At 37.3% G+C, this 15202-nt stretch overlaps 1 protein-coding gene across 1 annotated transcript in view; it reads left to right on the top strand.

The window, feature by feature from the left end:
- efnb3a (ephrin-B3a) overlaps positions 1–11173 on the top strand; it is a 53839-nt gene extending 42666 nt beyond the window's left edge. Inside the window, exons 3-5 of the mRNA XM_079860997.1 lie at positions 6401–6493; positions 6689–6751; positions 8041–11173. Of these exons, the coding sequence (XP_079717123.1) occupies positions 6401–6493; positions 6689–6751; positions 8041–8471 (587 nt within the window). The 3' untranslated portion in view covers positions 8472–11173. The remainder of the gene's footprint in view (positions 1–6400; positions 6494–6688; positions 6752–8040) is intronic.
- Positions 11174–15202: the final 4029 nt, after the last annotated feature.

Genomic DNA, 15202 nt, shown 5'->3' with positions numbered 1-15202 from the left:
TGGTCTGTTCTTATTTAATACTAATTATTGGGAATTTATCTATAATTTAATGTGGATTATCTGTCAATTCATTCATAATCATGACTGTTTTTGCCTCCGCCATCTTTATTGATGATGTATTGGCCTCTAATTGGTCAGATCATCAAGTCCCGCTCCCATAGTGGCTCCCTGCGCTCTGATTGGTCAGAATCCCCAAAGTGTGTATCTTTTCCGGAAGTGCAGTACTCCTAGAGGGCGTTGTGTTTTACACACTTTAATGGGGGGACATACACACTTCAAGTACACAAATCACTTAAAAGTGATTTTTTGGGACAAGTGAGATTTTAAGTCTGGACACCATTTTAGAGCATGCTGAATGCCATTATAGTCAAACAAATGAGGACATACAAAATGTCCTAAATTATTAAGGTGGTCCTCAGTTTACTGGTGTATATCCTGGTGAATGTACCCAAAAGTGACACAAGTACGTACACACACACGCGCACGCACACACACACACACACACACACACACACACACACACACACACACACACACACACACACACACACACACACACACACACACACACACACACACACACACACACACACACACACACACAGTGTGTCTCATATTGCGTGCTGCCCCCTTTAGGCCTGCCCTGGCACAGCTGCAAGATAATGAGGTCATGGAGGCCCTCTTGCCAGCAGGAACTTTAGCTTACTTAGGGAAAATTACTCTGGGTTTGTGCAGCCCAAACAGATTGTGCTAATTCCTAGTGGGCTGAAAAGTTTGACTTGGCCGTTGGCCTTATTTGTCGGGGCTAAAAACCATATTTTCGAGCTGTTGTTGTTTCCGTCACTGGTCATCATGGGTCAATCCCCATTTCTCAGGTGGGGGTTGTGTAGGGCGCAGGGTAATTTTAGGAGAGTGGTGGAGCGGGTCAGTATGTGGGTCGTTTCAAAATGTTCTTCGGCCAGTTTTTTTTTTTTTTTTTCCTGTTCCAGACATGCCTTCCTCTACATCACCGCAGATCATCGTCTCAATTACCGAACTCATCCGTTGTTCTTTCTCGTCTATGAACATGTAGACTGTAAAGTCTGCACTGCAGTGTGTGTCATGTCTGCTTTTCATCTTCTGTTTAAACCCACAGCCTCTTGTCTTCCACAACCATCATCAGAACCTTCCAGACTACTGTTTTTCTACGCCCACTCACCTTTCCGCTCACCCTCTTCCTCTTTCTTCTCAGTTCCTTGAAGGGATGTCAAAAGTCTACGTACTTTGGTACCAAGTCAGTGATAAACTACAGACTCAATGTTTTAATAGACTCACTGCAGCAGGCAGCTGCTTTCAGATCCTCACATGTTTTTGTGAGAAGAAAAAAAAAAAAAACACAGATCCAACAAAGTCTTAAATGTTAAGACTAATTAGATACATTTTTAATCTAATTATTACAGGACATGGTGATTAATTAATCGAATTAATCACACATTAAATTTGGCTGAGAAAGTGTTATGTTTCGTGGTGCAGGTTGGGCCAGTTTGTTTTTGTTGGCGTTTGTGGAACCTGAGACCGTGTTTTTTTACAGTGTGTTCAGGGGACAGGCAGCTAGCGGATAGTGAGGAGATGTTTGCTGTATGTGACAAAAAATGTTTCAGCCTAAAAATGTGTGACATCGCTTAGAGCACCTTTAAGTAGAGAGGTTTACTTAGCGTGGAGTCTAAGACTTACTTAGGAGTGATTAATAATCGGTATCTAACCGGACGAAAAGATGTATTCAGTGTTATCCACATTATATTTCATCTGCAAAAGCATTGTAAACTTTTGTAATGATACATTTGGTCATTAACTTTTAAATGTATCATTATGCAAATTGCAAACACATGAGGAGAGTTCTCTGCATGAAAGACCAACGACTGGCAGAAAACAAGCTACATTTATCTCCGAAACAATAGGGAATTCAATTAAATTGAATGTGGAGGATTTTAACTGTGACGAGATGATTGTTTTAAATGGTGACACAATGCACATAACTAAGCAACTGAGCGGTTTGTTAAAGATGCAGTTATGACGAAGTAATATGGCCTACTCTAGTCTTCAGCTACAATTGGTGAATTGGAATTCAGCAATTGACTCATTCATTCGATTTCTTCAAACGGCTCAATCCAGTGAGGACTAGGCTATGCCAATCATTTTTATTTTTTTATTTTTTTATTTTTTATTTTTTTTATTATTTTGTGTATATATTTTAGTCATTTCTAGATGCTGATAGAGACCTGGAAAAGCCTCAAATACTTTTTTACTTAATTTTATAGCTTTCTTAGCCTGGGTTTCCCCATGCTGCCTTGCGCGCAGCAAGATTTTATTCACGCTGCTAGGCAGCCTGGACACCATGGACCAGATTTTCCCCTTAAAAAAGGGAACCAATCACAGAACGGGGAGGGAGCAGCAAGACGATGACGACGTCTATGCGACACACCGAAGCAGTTTGTTTATATCTATGGATCCAACATGGCAGCAGACGCGAAGTTGCCTTTCGATGCAGCCTTAGATAGTGTTCTAAGTAGTTTAGAATGCAAGTTTATTTCGTCTTCTTCCTCGTCGAATTTCTGTCGCTCTACATACGTCATCTGGTATAATCGAAACGATTGGATATGAGCTACGTACAGGTGCATTTGATAGACATTCGTAGCGCCCAATAAACGGCTCTGGGCATTCGTAAACCACGCCTCAAATACGAGAAAATGAACATGTGGTTCCCAGACCACGTCTCAATGAGACGAGGTCTGACGTTAGCCAGGCTATATCTTTCTATCTTTTTTGCTTAATTTGTTTCTTTTTTCAATGTATTTTTCTTGAATAAATGCGTGAGAATATGAATCATTGATTAACTTTTTTGCTGTTTGCATGCCTTTGTTTTAATTTTATTTGTTAATATTTGTATATTATATATTTGTTTTACTTTCTAAATAAAGGGTTTGGTTCATTAGCATATTCAATTTTTATGTGGTATCAAAATCAGCATCAAGAATTCACTGGTATTGCTATTGACTTGCGTGACATGGTTCTTTAACTCGCTGTTCCTCTGTCTGCTGCTCAAGTTCAGCATTTACACCTTTACTGAGCATCTCTGCATCCCTACTGGGAGAAAAGAAAGAGCGAGGGAGGTGAAGAACAAAATGAGAGCCATTAGGTGATGAATCATTTTTTTCTACACCTCCAGCATGTTGACTAATGACTGCCGTGAGCACAAAAAAGGTCATGTTTTTGGATTCAATCCATGAGTGTGTGTTTGTATGCATTTTTGTGTGTGTTTACATGTGAGGGGGGTGAATCTTTTATAGGCTGTGTATATTCTCTAAAGATTATTCTTTATTTAAGTCAGTTTTGGGTGATTGTAATATTTGACTTTATAGTAAGAGGCTCTTTGGATGAAATCCAAGGGTTTTTGTTGTTCTTGAGTTTGACATACATTTGTAAGTAGTGCACTTATAATAGAGGTCTACCAGAGTGGATTACATTTTTATCAAATTAAAATGCAGACTTTTGATAATTTATCCACACGATTTAATCATTTATATATTCTTAATGATATTTAGTGTCTGTTCAAAGTTACATAAAAATGTTCCTCTTTTGTATACTTGAATACACAATGATTCCATAAAGGCAGTGTATACATAGACAAGAATTACACTACTGTTCAAAAGTTGAATTGAATTGAATGAAGTGACAGTAAAAAACATTTATAATGTTACAAAAGATTTCTATTTCTAAGAATCCAGAAAACAAATGTATTATGGTTTCCACAAAAAGTATTAAGCAACTGTTTTCAGCATCGATAATTATGAGAATTGTTTCTTGAGCAGCAAATCAGCATAATAGAATGATTTCTGAAGGATCATGTGGCGCTGAAGACTGGAGTAATGATGCTAAAAATTCATCTTTCATCACAGGAATAAATTACATTTTTTAATAGAAAACACTTATTTTAATTATAATATTTCACTATATTTCTGTTTTACTGTATTTTCAAATAAATGCAACTTTGCCGAGCACACTTTTTTTTTTTTTATCTTACTGACCCCCTTTTGAACGGTTTATGTCAGTGACACATAACCAGAAGTTAATCTGCCTTGAACAGTAGTCCTTCCACTTAATATGGTAATTTAGACACTTTATTACTCAAATAAAACACATTTTTGTACAGAAGAATTAATATAAAAGTTTTAACAAATAAGAGCTTTGCATTTCTTCTAATAAACCCTGTTGAATGCCTTAGACTTCCTTTGTGCATTGTTGAATGGTCTGAATGAATTTCTGCAGTGATTGACAGCATGTCACAGATGTTGTTTAATTTGTATTGAATCCAGACCATTTCTCACAAATCCTAAATCTGTTGAAAAACGCCACTGCACGCAAGTGCTTTAAAAATAAACTCTGTAAATCAACCGGCGCAAATACGGAGCCCAACTCAGCCTCAGTTCCTTTGTATCAAGCTTCACCTAAAATAAAACTGTTACCCTCAAGCGGAAAAGCTATCGAATGTTTACTGGCACCCCTCGTCTGCATGTGCTCCTCAGCCGTCTGCTGTAAATGTTTTCCTAATAACGTAATAATGAAGAGATATTTTGGATGAGAAGAGTCTTTGTACGCGAGCGCCGTGCTTTCTGAGCGCTGCAGATTACCGTGTGTCATTCGGAGGTTCAATAAAATATTGAATGGTTCAAATGCAAAGTGTTTCTGCAGTGAAGAATTCAATATCGCCCTCATGAGCGGGCTTTATATTTGGAAAGGAAAATAAGTTTGAAGATGAAGCTCTTTGTACTGTGGGGAGGGAGCTTGAACATTGTTTGAATGCAGTATTCAGTGCTTGGATGGATGCTGAGTAACTCAGACTTACATGGATAAAGTACCAAGTTTTTCAGAGAGGCGCCTCACCTATGAAATATTTAGTAATGTGAAGGCTGGAAGATGCGATGACTGTGTGTTTCAGAGACTGTGTGTGTGTGTTGAGGGATGATTGTATACATGGTTAAAAGGCAACATAGTTGCGGTTGAGTCTCTGTTATTCCTGAGAGACAGTTTCCCATATACAAAGCAGCCCAGACACAAGCAAGTACTAAATAGGCAAGAAGCAACTAAGAAACCCACCAAGAACGCTGGCATACAGGAATACATCATGTGTGGACGACCACCTCAGTCACAGCGGCAAACTCATAACAATATGTTCAGTGACATGGAAATAAAACAAAACTATTGACTTCTAAAGCAACTTTTATGTCAGGCAAAATTTCATTTAATTTATGTTGATTAATGTATTAATTGTTCAAATGTTTTATTACTTGACAGCAAGTATTCATATAGTTGAATGAATATGTATGTTTCATATATCTGTATGACTTGATGTTGACTAAATTAAACTCATTAAAATTATATTATCTTAAATTAATTTGAAAATAAACAGCTCAGTAATTCTTTTAAATGTCATCAAATGGAGAGTGAAAGCATGCTGAACCTTCAGAAAATGTTGATCTTAGGAGGTTAAACCAAATATTACATGAGCTGTTTATTTTTTGTTTGTTTTATGAGATCTGTGAATTTTGCAACCTCGTACACACACACACACACACTGTTTTGTGAGATTTTAAATAAACATCAAAATAGTTGTTTAGAAGTTGAGCTTGATGAATGCACTCATAATTGAGAAATTAAATAGATTATTTTATTTCCTTTCATGCTGGTCCCTTTCCAAACCATGTGTTATCAGGATTGTGTGCAAAATGTGGAACCCAGCTAAATGTATTTTTTTATTTATTTTTTTTTATTATTAAAATTACTTTTTATTAAGAATTATAGAGTAACTTTCTAGCAGAATGGTGAATTATTTTACTAAAATCTTAATTCAAGAACATTAATGATACATATCACAATATACAGTAGTAATCCAGTCTGAAAAGCTGCTTTAAAACCATGTGTATTGTTTAAAGCGCTGTACAAATAACAACTACAGTGAATCAAGTCAATTCAACAGATTATATCAAAACTTAATTGTTTTTTAAAACAGGCCAAAATCACAGTTTTAAAGGGGGATACAGACATGTGATTTGCTTAAAACTGCTACTTTTCATGCTAGGTTTTGTATGTTAAAAAACATGATTTGTGCCTCTGATGATTAATTAAAAAAGTAATTGGATGCCAAAGTGTACTGTATTCGTAGAAAGTGCCAGTTATGCTTGCTAGTCCTTTTTAATGATTGAGTGGCTGCACATTGCTGTGAATGGAGTCATAAACCAATGTTTTATTGCTAAGTCACAGGGTTCCAGTCAGCTGTCATTGCACACCATCTGAAATGCTGAAAGAAAAATCCTTGACATTAATATTGTTCTGTTGTTGTTTTTTTTTCAACCTCCTCCCATAGCTACCTCTGATGGTACAAAAGAAGGAATCGACAGCATGAGAGGAGGCGTCTGCGTGACACGAGGGATGAAGCTGGTTCTCAAAGTGGGACAGAGTGAGTATCATCATCACCTCCAAAAGCACATCAATGAATCAACCTACAGTATGCACTGAGGGAGAGTTCCAGACAAAATTCAATAAATGTTGTGTCAATACCAGCACACACTCGCTCACATAATTGAAGTAATTGAACCATGCATCAAAATGTACTTGGTGTTTCACATCTTTTTCTTTTTTTTTGCTTTCATAGCTGCATATGGCCTTCCCCCAAAACCAAAACCTGATCCAGGCCGACCCAACAGCAGAACCCCAGGTAACAACCAGAAATAGTCTGGGACACCGCTTCCAAAACAATATTTCTGAGGGCTTTTCACATTCACTTAATAGCTTAACCCTGGATTTAAAAAAAATTTAACCCAGAATTAAGGCCACTTTTAATCTTGCGTTAAGCAACGTTTTACTGTAGTAATTTTGAAAAAAAAAAAAAAAATGCTCCGGAAGCAGTCCTTTATTTCTCTCTCACTATTTTCTTCTACTATATAGGATATTTGACAGGAAAGTGGAGGGAGAGAGAAGGGAAAAGGGTTCGGGACATGACCCAGGTCAGAATTGAACCTGGGTCCCTGTGAGCACAACAGCTCCATACTGTATGTCATAAGCAACAGGCCCTCATTAAATATTCAAGGACATGGTGCAGTTGCAGAAAATTTCACTCTGTTTAGTTTAGTGCTTCATCTGCGTTATCCTTCTAATTCTTTTCTATATTTTCGTAGTACCTTAGAAGACTTTTGACAAATACAGTGAATTTATGTGGTGACGTTTCAATTGATGTTTAAATATCATAAATATGCAAATATTAACAGTGTTGTTGGTGTTAACTAAAACTATTGAAAATCGTGTTTGTTAAATGAAATAAAGGTCAAATAAAATATAAATATTAGATGAAAAAATTTTAACAAAAATGAGAAATCTTGCCTTGGGAAATAACTGAAATAGAATAAGTTCAAGCTGAATTTCTACTATTACTAAAACTTAACTGAAAATTACAAAAGCACTGAAACTAAAATTAAAATATAAAAATAAAAGCTAATTTAAAATATTAATAAATACTATAATAGTATATAAATAATACTAAAATAACCCTGAAATAGAATGTAAACCCGGTTTCACAGTGTGAAACGTGGAACCCAGAAAGATGCCAAGTAAACAATTTTAATAGTGAAAATGCCAATGAGGTCTGCTTTCAACTGCATTTATGTATTAACCTTGATACCATCTGCATATGCATCTGTTGTCATGTTAGCGCACTGTCTAGTGTTCTTTGAATTGCTATTTTTAATATCTTGGAGGCTTAGTTGATCTGGTTGATCTCCATAAGGTAAACATTTGAGAAACCAGCAGTGTTGAAGCCAAACATGAGGCACTTTTTAATTCAAGCCGGCTGAAATCAAAGCTAGTGATGGATTAAATCAAATCTAATCTAAATACTATCAGGATGTTATTCATAGAAGATAAAGCCAAATAGGAAGTGAGCTTCAAAAGTCTTGCACGTGGATATCTGGTCCATGCAAGCACTGATTTATCTGCTCTTTTCTTCTTCAGATACAGAAAGTGGATCTAAAGGGGGGAATGGAGGTGAGGCCGGTGAGAGGGGAGACAGCGACGCCGTATCCGCTTCTAACATTGCTCTAATCGCTGGTGGTGCGGGTGGAGCCTTCGTCATCCTGATCGCTGTAGTGATCGCCGTGGTGTGTTACCGCCGACGGAAAGCCAAGCACTCTGAAACTCACCACCCTGCCCTTACACTGTCCTCTCTTACCCCAAAGAGGGGCAGCTCCTGCGGGGCGGCAACTGGGGCCGGCGGAGGCAACAATAACGGCTCAGAGCCCAGTGACATCATCATTCCCCTGCGGACCTCGGACTCTGCATACTGCCCCCATTACGAAAAAGTCAGTGGCGATTACGGACACCCCGTCTACATCGTTCAAGAGATGCCCACTCAGAGTCCAGCCAATGTTTACTATAAAGTATGAGATCAGCGAGCACAAAGACAACCCATCCTGACTTTATCGTACCTCACACACGTTCGCTGTGTTCAAGTGACTCTATATGTAAGAGCCTATACGCGTTACTAGAACTTGGACCTAAAGTTTAGTTGACCGTACCGTATAGAAAAGCTGTAAATACAGCTTTTATGTATAGCAGCGTGTTTGCATTTATTTACACGTGTGTGTCTCTGTGTGCGTCATGAGGCGGGCGGGTCACGGATTTCACATGTGCTCAGGTGCAAGTGAATGTACGTAACATGCCTGTTTGAGACGACTTTATACGTCCAATGGTCGTAATTTAATTATTGTGCTTATCCTCAAAACCAAACAGTAGAGAGTGAGACTTTTAAGTGATTCCTACTTGTAGAAAAAAAAAACCTGTATAAATAATATAAATACTTAATACATTTTTACACTGGGGGGGGGGGGGGGGTCCACTAATTGCATTGCGTTGCATTGATTGCGTGGTTTATTTGCACATGCTGTCTGCAATGTTTTAGCGCCTCATTCATTAAAGCAAACGTGCCCAGAAGATCGGAACGCAATTTCCACACCACAGTTCCCCATCTTGAAGGCTGAATTGCAGCCTAGCACAATCTGCCATATTTTACTGACACTGTACATCATCACTAAGATTTTTAAAATGCCAAAAAAAATTCAAACTCCATTGTGCGTCTATATATGTTCCCATTTCTCTGTAATTTGATCATCATTTGATGAATTATTGCTGCCATTATCACTAGAAAATGTAGGAAAAAATCTCTTTTAAATATTAGCACAATGCTAATTGCATTTTTTATTTTGGACAGTTTTCGATACCACACAAAACGGATGTCATCTGACAGGATCTGGTGAAGACTAGATCCAATATTCCTTGCGCTTTGGAACAATAACACTTTTGGCGTAGTCGGCAGGATCTATTACAAAAGGTTTTTGCGCATTGTACGATAAGGTTAATTTGCATAAAAAGGAAGCATGTTAGTGCTGAAAAGGGAAAAAAGTCATAATTCAAAAACTTTTCGGAATATTTTAAATACTATTCCAACGCAGACTGCAGCTTCTTAAACTGCATTGTGGGTGATTAGTGAATGAGACGCAGAGTGTCCCACACACAAAAGTAGCGCAACAGTTTAGTGAATTCACCCCTCTTTATTTTCCTTTTCTCATTTTATCCGATTGTAAATGTTTGTCTTTTCTGAACTTGGACCTCCATCTGATTTATTTATTGTGCATCAAAGAAGCAGTTTTTCATTCCCTCCACTTCATCAGCTTCCTATCACAACTCCTCAGCGCCCGGTTGTTTGTTTTTGAGGTTTTTTAAAACATTTTTATGTGAGGAGCAGGAATCGAATGTGGAGGAGGTGTAGACGGATGATCGACTAGTTCAGATGGAGACTCTTCTGAGATTTCCAAGAGGTTGGAGGTCAAAGTTAAGCGGTCGAAGAAAAACCCCTCAGTGCTGCGCGGGAGTCCGTCACTCATGATGATTTGAGGGCTTCTAGCTTTCTCCCCGGGCTTTTGAAGTACTGTGTATGCCATGATAAACTGCGTACTTACCGTAGACACACAATGCAAAACTTATACACACTTAACACGCACATTCACATTACAGCAGTTAGTGTTGTCATGTGTTAACCCCCGCAGATGGACTCCAGCTGTGCATTTGTATGTGTTTCAAAGCTTTGTGACTGTGATTCAGGCTGAAAACAGCAGGACTAAGACGGACAATACTTTGCGTCTAAATTAACTCAGTCCCAAACTCTCCACATCCTCTTGAGTGTTACACATACCCGTTGCTTGGTTACAATCTCAACTCGACTCTCATTATCACATTTCGGGTGATGTCTCCGAACCATCTCTGACATTATCACCGTGCCAGCTTGAGGCTTCAGGTCCACAGTTCACCTGAGTTATTTTACTGGAAGAGACATGACATCATCAGGAGATGTAAGAAGAGATCGTATGTTACAAGCCAGAGTGACCTGAGCTTCCTTTGTTGATTTATTGGATTTCTTGCCATCAAATGGCTAAAAACCAGAAATGGCACCTTAATCATTCTGTTATGGGATTTCTTTTAAGGTTTTTCATGGTTTTGTTCTTCACATTTTGTTGCTTTCCACAGTGTTGATTTGTTTGTAGATTGAGCAAATGAGAATAGTCTAAATGAAGGAACCTACCCTACTCTTGGCCATGGTAACCCTCAATGGTGACTAGCAATGGGAACCGTAAAGAATTGAACAATTATGGTTCTGATTCCCCTTAACAGTTCCATTGACGATTATTTTAGTACTATATTTGGGGGGAACAAAGAAATGCAAAGCATTTTTATTGCATTTACTGTCCTCATCAGTCCGATGTTAAATGGAGTTTAATGACATTTCAGACTTTTTAATGGTGGCATAAATGCAGTCCAATAGTTACTCCTAACTGTGTATCAAATAAAAAGACTAAACATGTCAAAAATGTGGTAAGATTTAGTATTTTCATACTTTTTAACATTAATTCATTTTTATAAAATACGACCAATTAAAAAAAGTAATATGAGCGTTAAACCAGGAAATACACTGATTAAGTCCCACAAGCCTTGAGACAAAAATAATGAAAATAACTTTTATTTACTAATAGGAGAACATTCAGAGTAATTTGTTTGGGAATCAGACTACACTGTGTTTAAATCACTGAAGACATAAATCTTTTTTTAAAAAAAAGTTTTATTTAAGAGATTTTTAGCAAGTAAATTAAATATCTAAGCAGAACTTTATTCAGCTTTGTTTTTTTGAGTTATGTCTGCGAAATCAGTACTTATTTTTTGAAGGCAGAAGTTTTTTGTTGTTGTTTTGTTTTGTTTGTTACGAAGTCTGCAGCTATTTTCCTAATTTTTTTTACGGTGTACAACTATTCACAGGAACTATGTCATTTAAATCAGTTTTCATACAGAAGTCTATTATTGTGGTATTCGATAGGGATGCATTTCCTACTACTGCCCCTGCATGCCTGGAGGAACCATTATCAAGCCTACTCATTTCTTTTTTTAGTGACTTTATCAATGTATAAATTCTCTTTTACACCAGCATTATGTGATATACTCTACTGCCTGAATCCTAAGACATAAATCACTTCCTCTACTAGCCAGGCCATGGGTTAAGCAGGATTTTTTTCTCTTTGTCCAGCTTCTCTGTTGAGCAAAGACAAGCCATCTGGCCCGATTAGCGTTGACATATAAGCCACCCAAACCATTTCAATACCTAACTAAAAAATTCCAATAGCCAACACACAAGGACACTAAACCCTGTTTCAGCATTTTACATAGTCATTTAATAATGTCTGTTAGATTTATTTGTTTACTTTGAAACATTGTCAACTAACTAAATATCATCATTTGAGATGTCTTGAAAGTGAAGTGTGATAAAGACTGTTTCTAACTAACTCTTAACAGTATTTCTATAAATAATGCTGATTTTTAGGAGGCAAGAGGACTTTTTTAGTGTTTTATGTTGTCCAGTTGTACTGGACAGGACTTGATATTTGGACTTGTTGAGATGTTTTGAGGCAATGTTAAATAAATGTTAATGTTTAAAAAGATGCTGAGATAAGACATTGGGAAAAACGGTTTTGTTTTTCGTGCACCTGTTCCTTTACCAGACCTTTCTCTTTTTCTCCCTTTTCTCTCTCTTTCCAACCCAGACACTCTATCAAATAAAAATTACATTCCATGCAGTAAAACCCACTAATAAAAACTGAAAAGTTGCCTCTGAGCTGGTTTATCATGGCTATCATTCACCTTTAGTAAGGTCTCAAATTGCACAGAGGGCGTTTTTAACACTTTTTGTTGTTTTATGCAGTTTTTGACATTACTCTGTTAATTTCCCTCTCTACTTGATCAGATAATATCTTCCCACATTCCACCACTGTTGTTACTCTGTTTGTCCATTGAGGCGATACGGTTTGCTGCTGGCTCGTAATAAGTGCTGGATGACATCACTGGCATTTTAACGGCACAATCACTCCCTTCCCCTCCTGGTTTTGTTCATTCCATCTTCCTTTAAGTTCCTTCTTGGTTCATCTCTCTATATCAGTGTTTGATGTGTTGCCCCCGTCAAGTCAGGGCACTAAATCAAATTGGCACTTTGACAGGCGCCGTAAAAACCCCTCACTACCAAAACCCCACATGACCCTTCACAGTACAGTCATAAGGACCGTCGGCTGCTGCGTTTGAGCGTCAGTTTGTTCTTGAAACAGACTCTGGCAGAGTGTGATAGAGTTGTTTTTCAGCCCAGTAATATCCATGCCAGCAGGCCATTGACAGGCTGTCAGAGATGAAGCTGTTAAGACAGATGGACACACATGCTTTGATTCAAGATATTGTTACATTTGATCAGTTTCAATATCATTCATTTTTTTCAGTTCATTCACCTGGAGATTAAACGTATTCCTTCGATTAGAATATTTATTCAAAATCTGTACTGACAGACACTTCGGCCCAAAACCACTGCGTTATTAAAGCAGTTCCCGCACAATATGATATTATAGTCAAATTTAAATGCAATTTTTTTTTTCATACTCATCTGATGCTGTGCGCATGATTGACAGGTCATATCATACGGGGTGTACTCCTCTTCCTCTGAAACTCACCTTCGCTCTGCTAATGGCCGCCTGAGGGGAGAAGGTCCATCTGGGCTTCATAGATAGTGGAACTGTGTGCACCTGTGTTTGTTTTCATTCGTCTGTTTGTGTGTGCGGAGAGCTCGCCAGTGAATTAAAGGGGGTTGGCTAGAGGCTAGAGGTTAGTATTGAATCTTTTCATTTGCATGTATGGTGTGCGCCCTTCAAATTCTTCTGTTTATTGACCCGTATTGGAGCTGGTCTTACTCACTAACTTGAATGTGACACACTAGGCTAAGGATCCCTGTCAACATTTGTGACCCTGGATCACAAAACCAGTCACAAGTAGCACGGGTATATTTGTGGAAATAGCCAACAATACATTGTATGGGTCAAAATTATAGATTTTTCTTTTATGCCAAAAATCATTAGGATATCAAGTAAAGATCATGTTCCATTAAGATATTTTGTAAATTTCCTACGGTAAATATTTAAAACATTTATTTTTGTGAGTGAATGCAGCACAATCGCAAACATAAATGGACAACTTTAAAGGCGATTTTCTCAATGTTTCGATTTTTTTGCACCCTCAGATTCCAGATCTTCAAATAGTTGTATCTCGACCAAATATTGCCATATCCTAACAATGAAAAGCTTACCTATTTCACTTTCAGATGATGTATAAAACTCAATTAAAAAAAAAAAAAAATACCCATGTGATCCAGGGTTTGTGGTCCAGGGTTACATTTGCATAACTGTCAAGTCAAGTCAAGTCATCTTCATTTATATAGCGCTTTTAACAATGTAGATTGTTCCAAATCGGCTTTACAGAGATACAAGGATAGTTTAAAGTAACAGAGATTGTTTTGGCTTTATATCAGTTCTTGAATAAAGTTATTTTCCAGCTAAAGTTAATTTGATTGATTCACTTCTGTCAACACATATTGTTGTGAAGTTTTATTGATATTTTTTTTAAATCACATGAACAGATTTCAGACCAACTGTGTACCATCAGTGCATCACATGCATATGTGCAAATACTAGCATGCACTCTTAATATTGTTCATTCTACTGTTCAAAAGCGGGTGATTTTGAAACACAAACACATAAGATCTGATCCTAAATCTAGTAAGTTTCTTTGCAGACTACATAGGCAACTGCTTTTTAAGGCAACATTCTACCCGTGATGAAACCTCATTACCAAGTGAGTGATATTTGAATGCGCTACATGGACAGCAACTTTGCACACCATACAAATAAATATATAGTACCTGAAGAGACATGGTGATGGAAAAAATATGAAATGGGAGGGAAATAAATATTTCAATGCTTTTGCGTTTAGAACGCTAAACATTTGCATTCCCTTGCAAAATATAGCATAATACTTAGCCTATACGCAATATATGGGACACACAAATAATGGGCAATAGAGGCCACTTATACCTAGCCAATAACGTTCCATTAATGTTTGAGAATGGTTCTCATTGGGTTACTTTTACTGGGAAACACTAATTAACATTCCCAAAAATGAATTTACAATTGATTTCAAATGAGTTTGACATTAGCATGTTGCTAAGCTAATAGCACAGTACTCATAAGCATATAGGAATACACAGCACACACAAGTAATAGGCAAAATAGTACATTTTTACTCAGCAAACACAACGTTTGAACTAGTTTATGGTTCTCATTTGGTTATTTTTGTTGGGAACAACTTAAAGGCACAGTATGTAATTTTTGCCGCTAGAGGTTGCTTACTCAAAACAATAACAAAGGCGTAGCTTGATGACGCTGTGAAGTAACGGGTAATGATGGGAGTTGTCCTCTTCACCTCCACTGCCGATGGAAATCAATCTAACGGGGCTCACAAATCATATTCATGAGGTAATGAAATAAAGTTTTAAAACCATGACGTTTGATCACATGATTTTATTTCATTCTAATGAATTAGCCTCAAGTAATGTATTGTTTAATGCTAAATTACTACTCATGCACGTCACTTTATTTGTCAAATTAAATGGTGGTGTAACGCAGCGCAGTTTTACATGTTCAATCATACTAAAAGTACATTTGAACGTACCCACAGCATTTTCAAAAAAGCTGAATTACTATTT

Source organism: Squalius cephalus, assembly GCF_949319135.1.
Source record: "Squalius cephalus genome assembly, chromosome: 24".
Taxonomy (NCBI): Eukaryota; Metazoa; Chordata; class Actinopteri; order Cypriniformes; family Leuciscidae; genus Squalius; species Squalius cephalus.
Note: the sequence above shows the minus strand (reverse complement) of the source record. Positions and strands in the feature narration are given on the sequence as shown.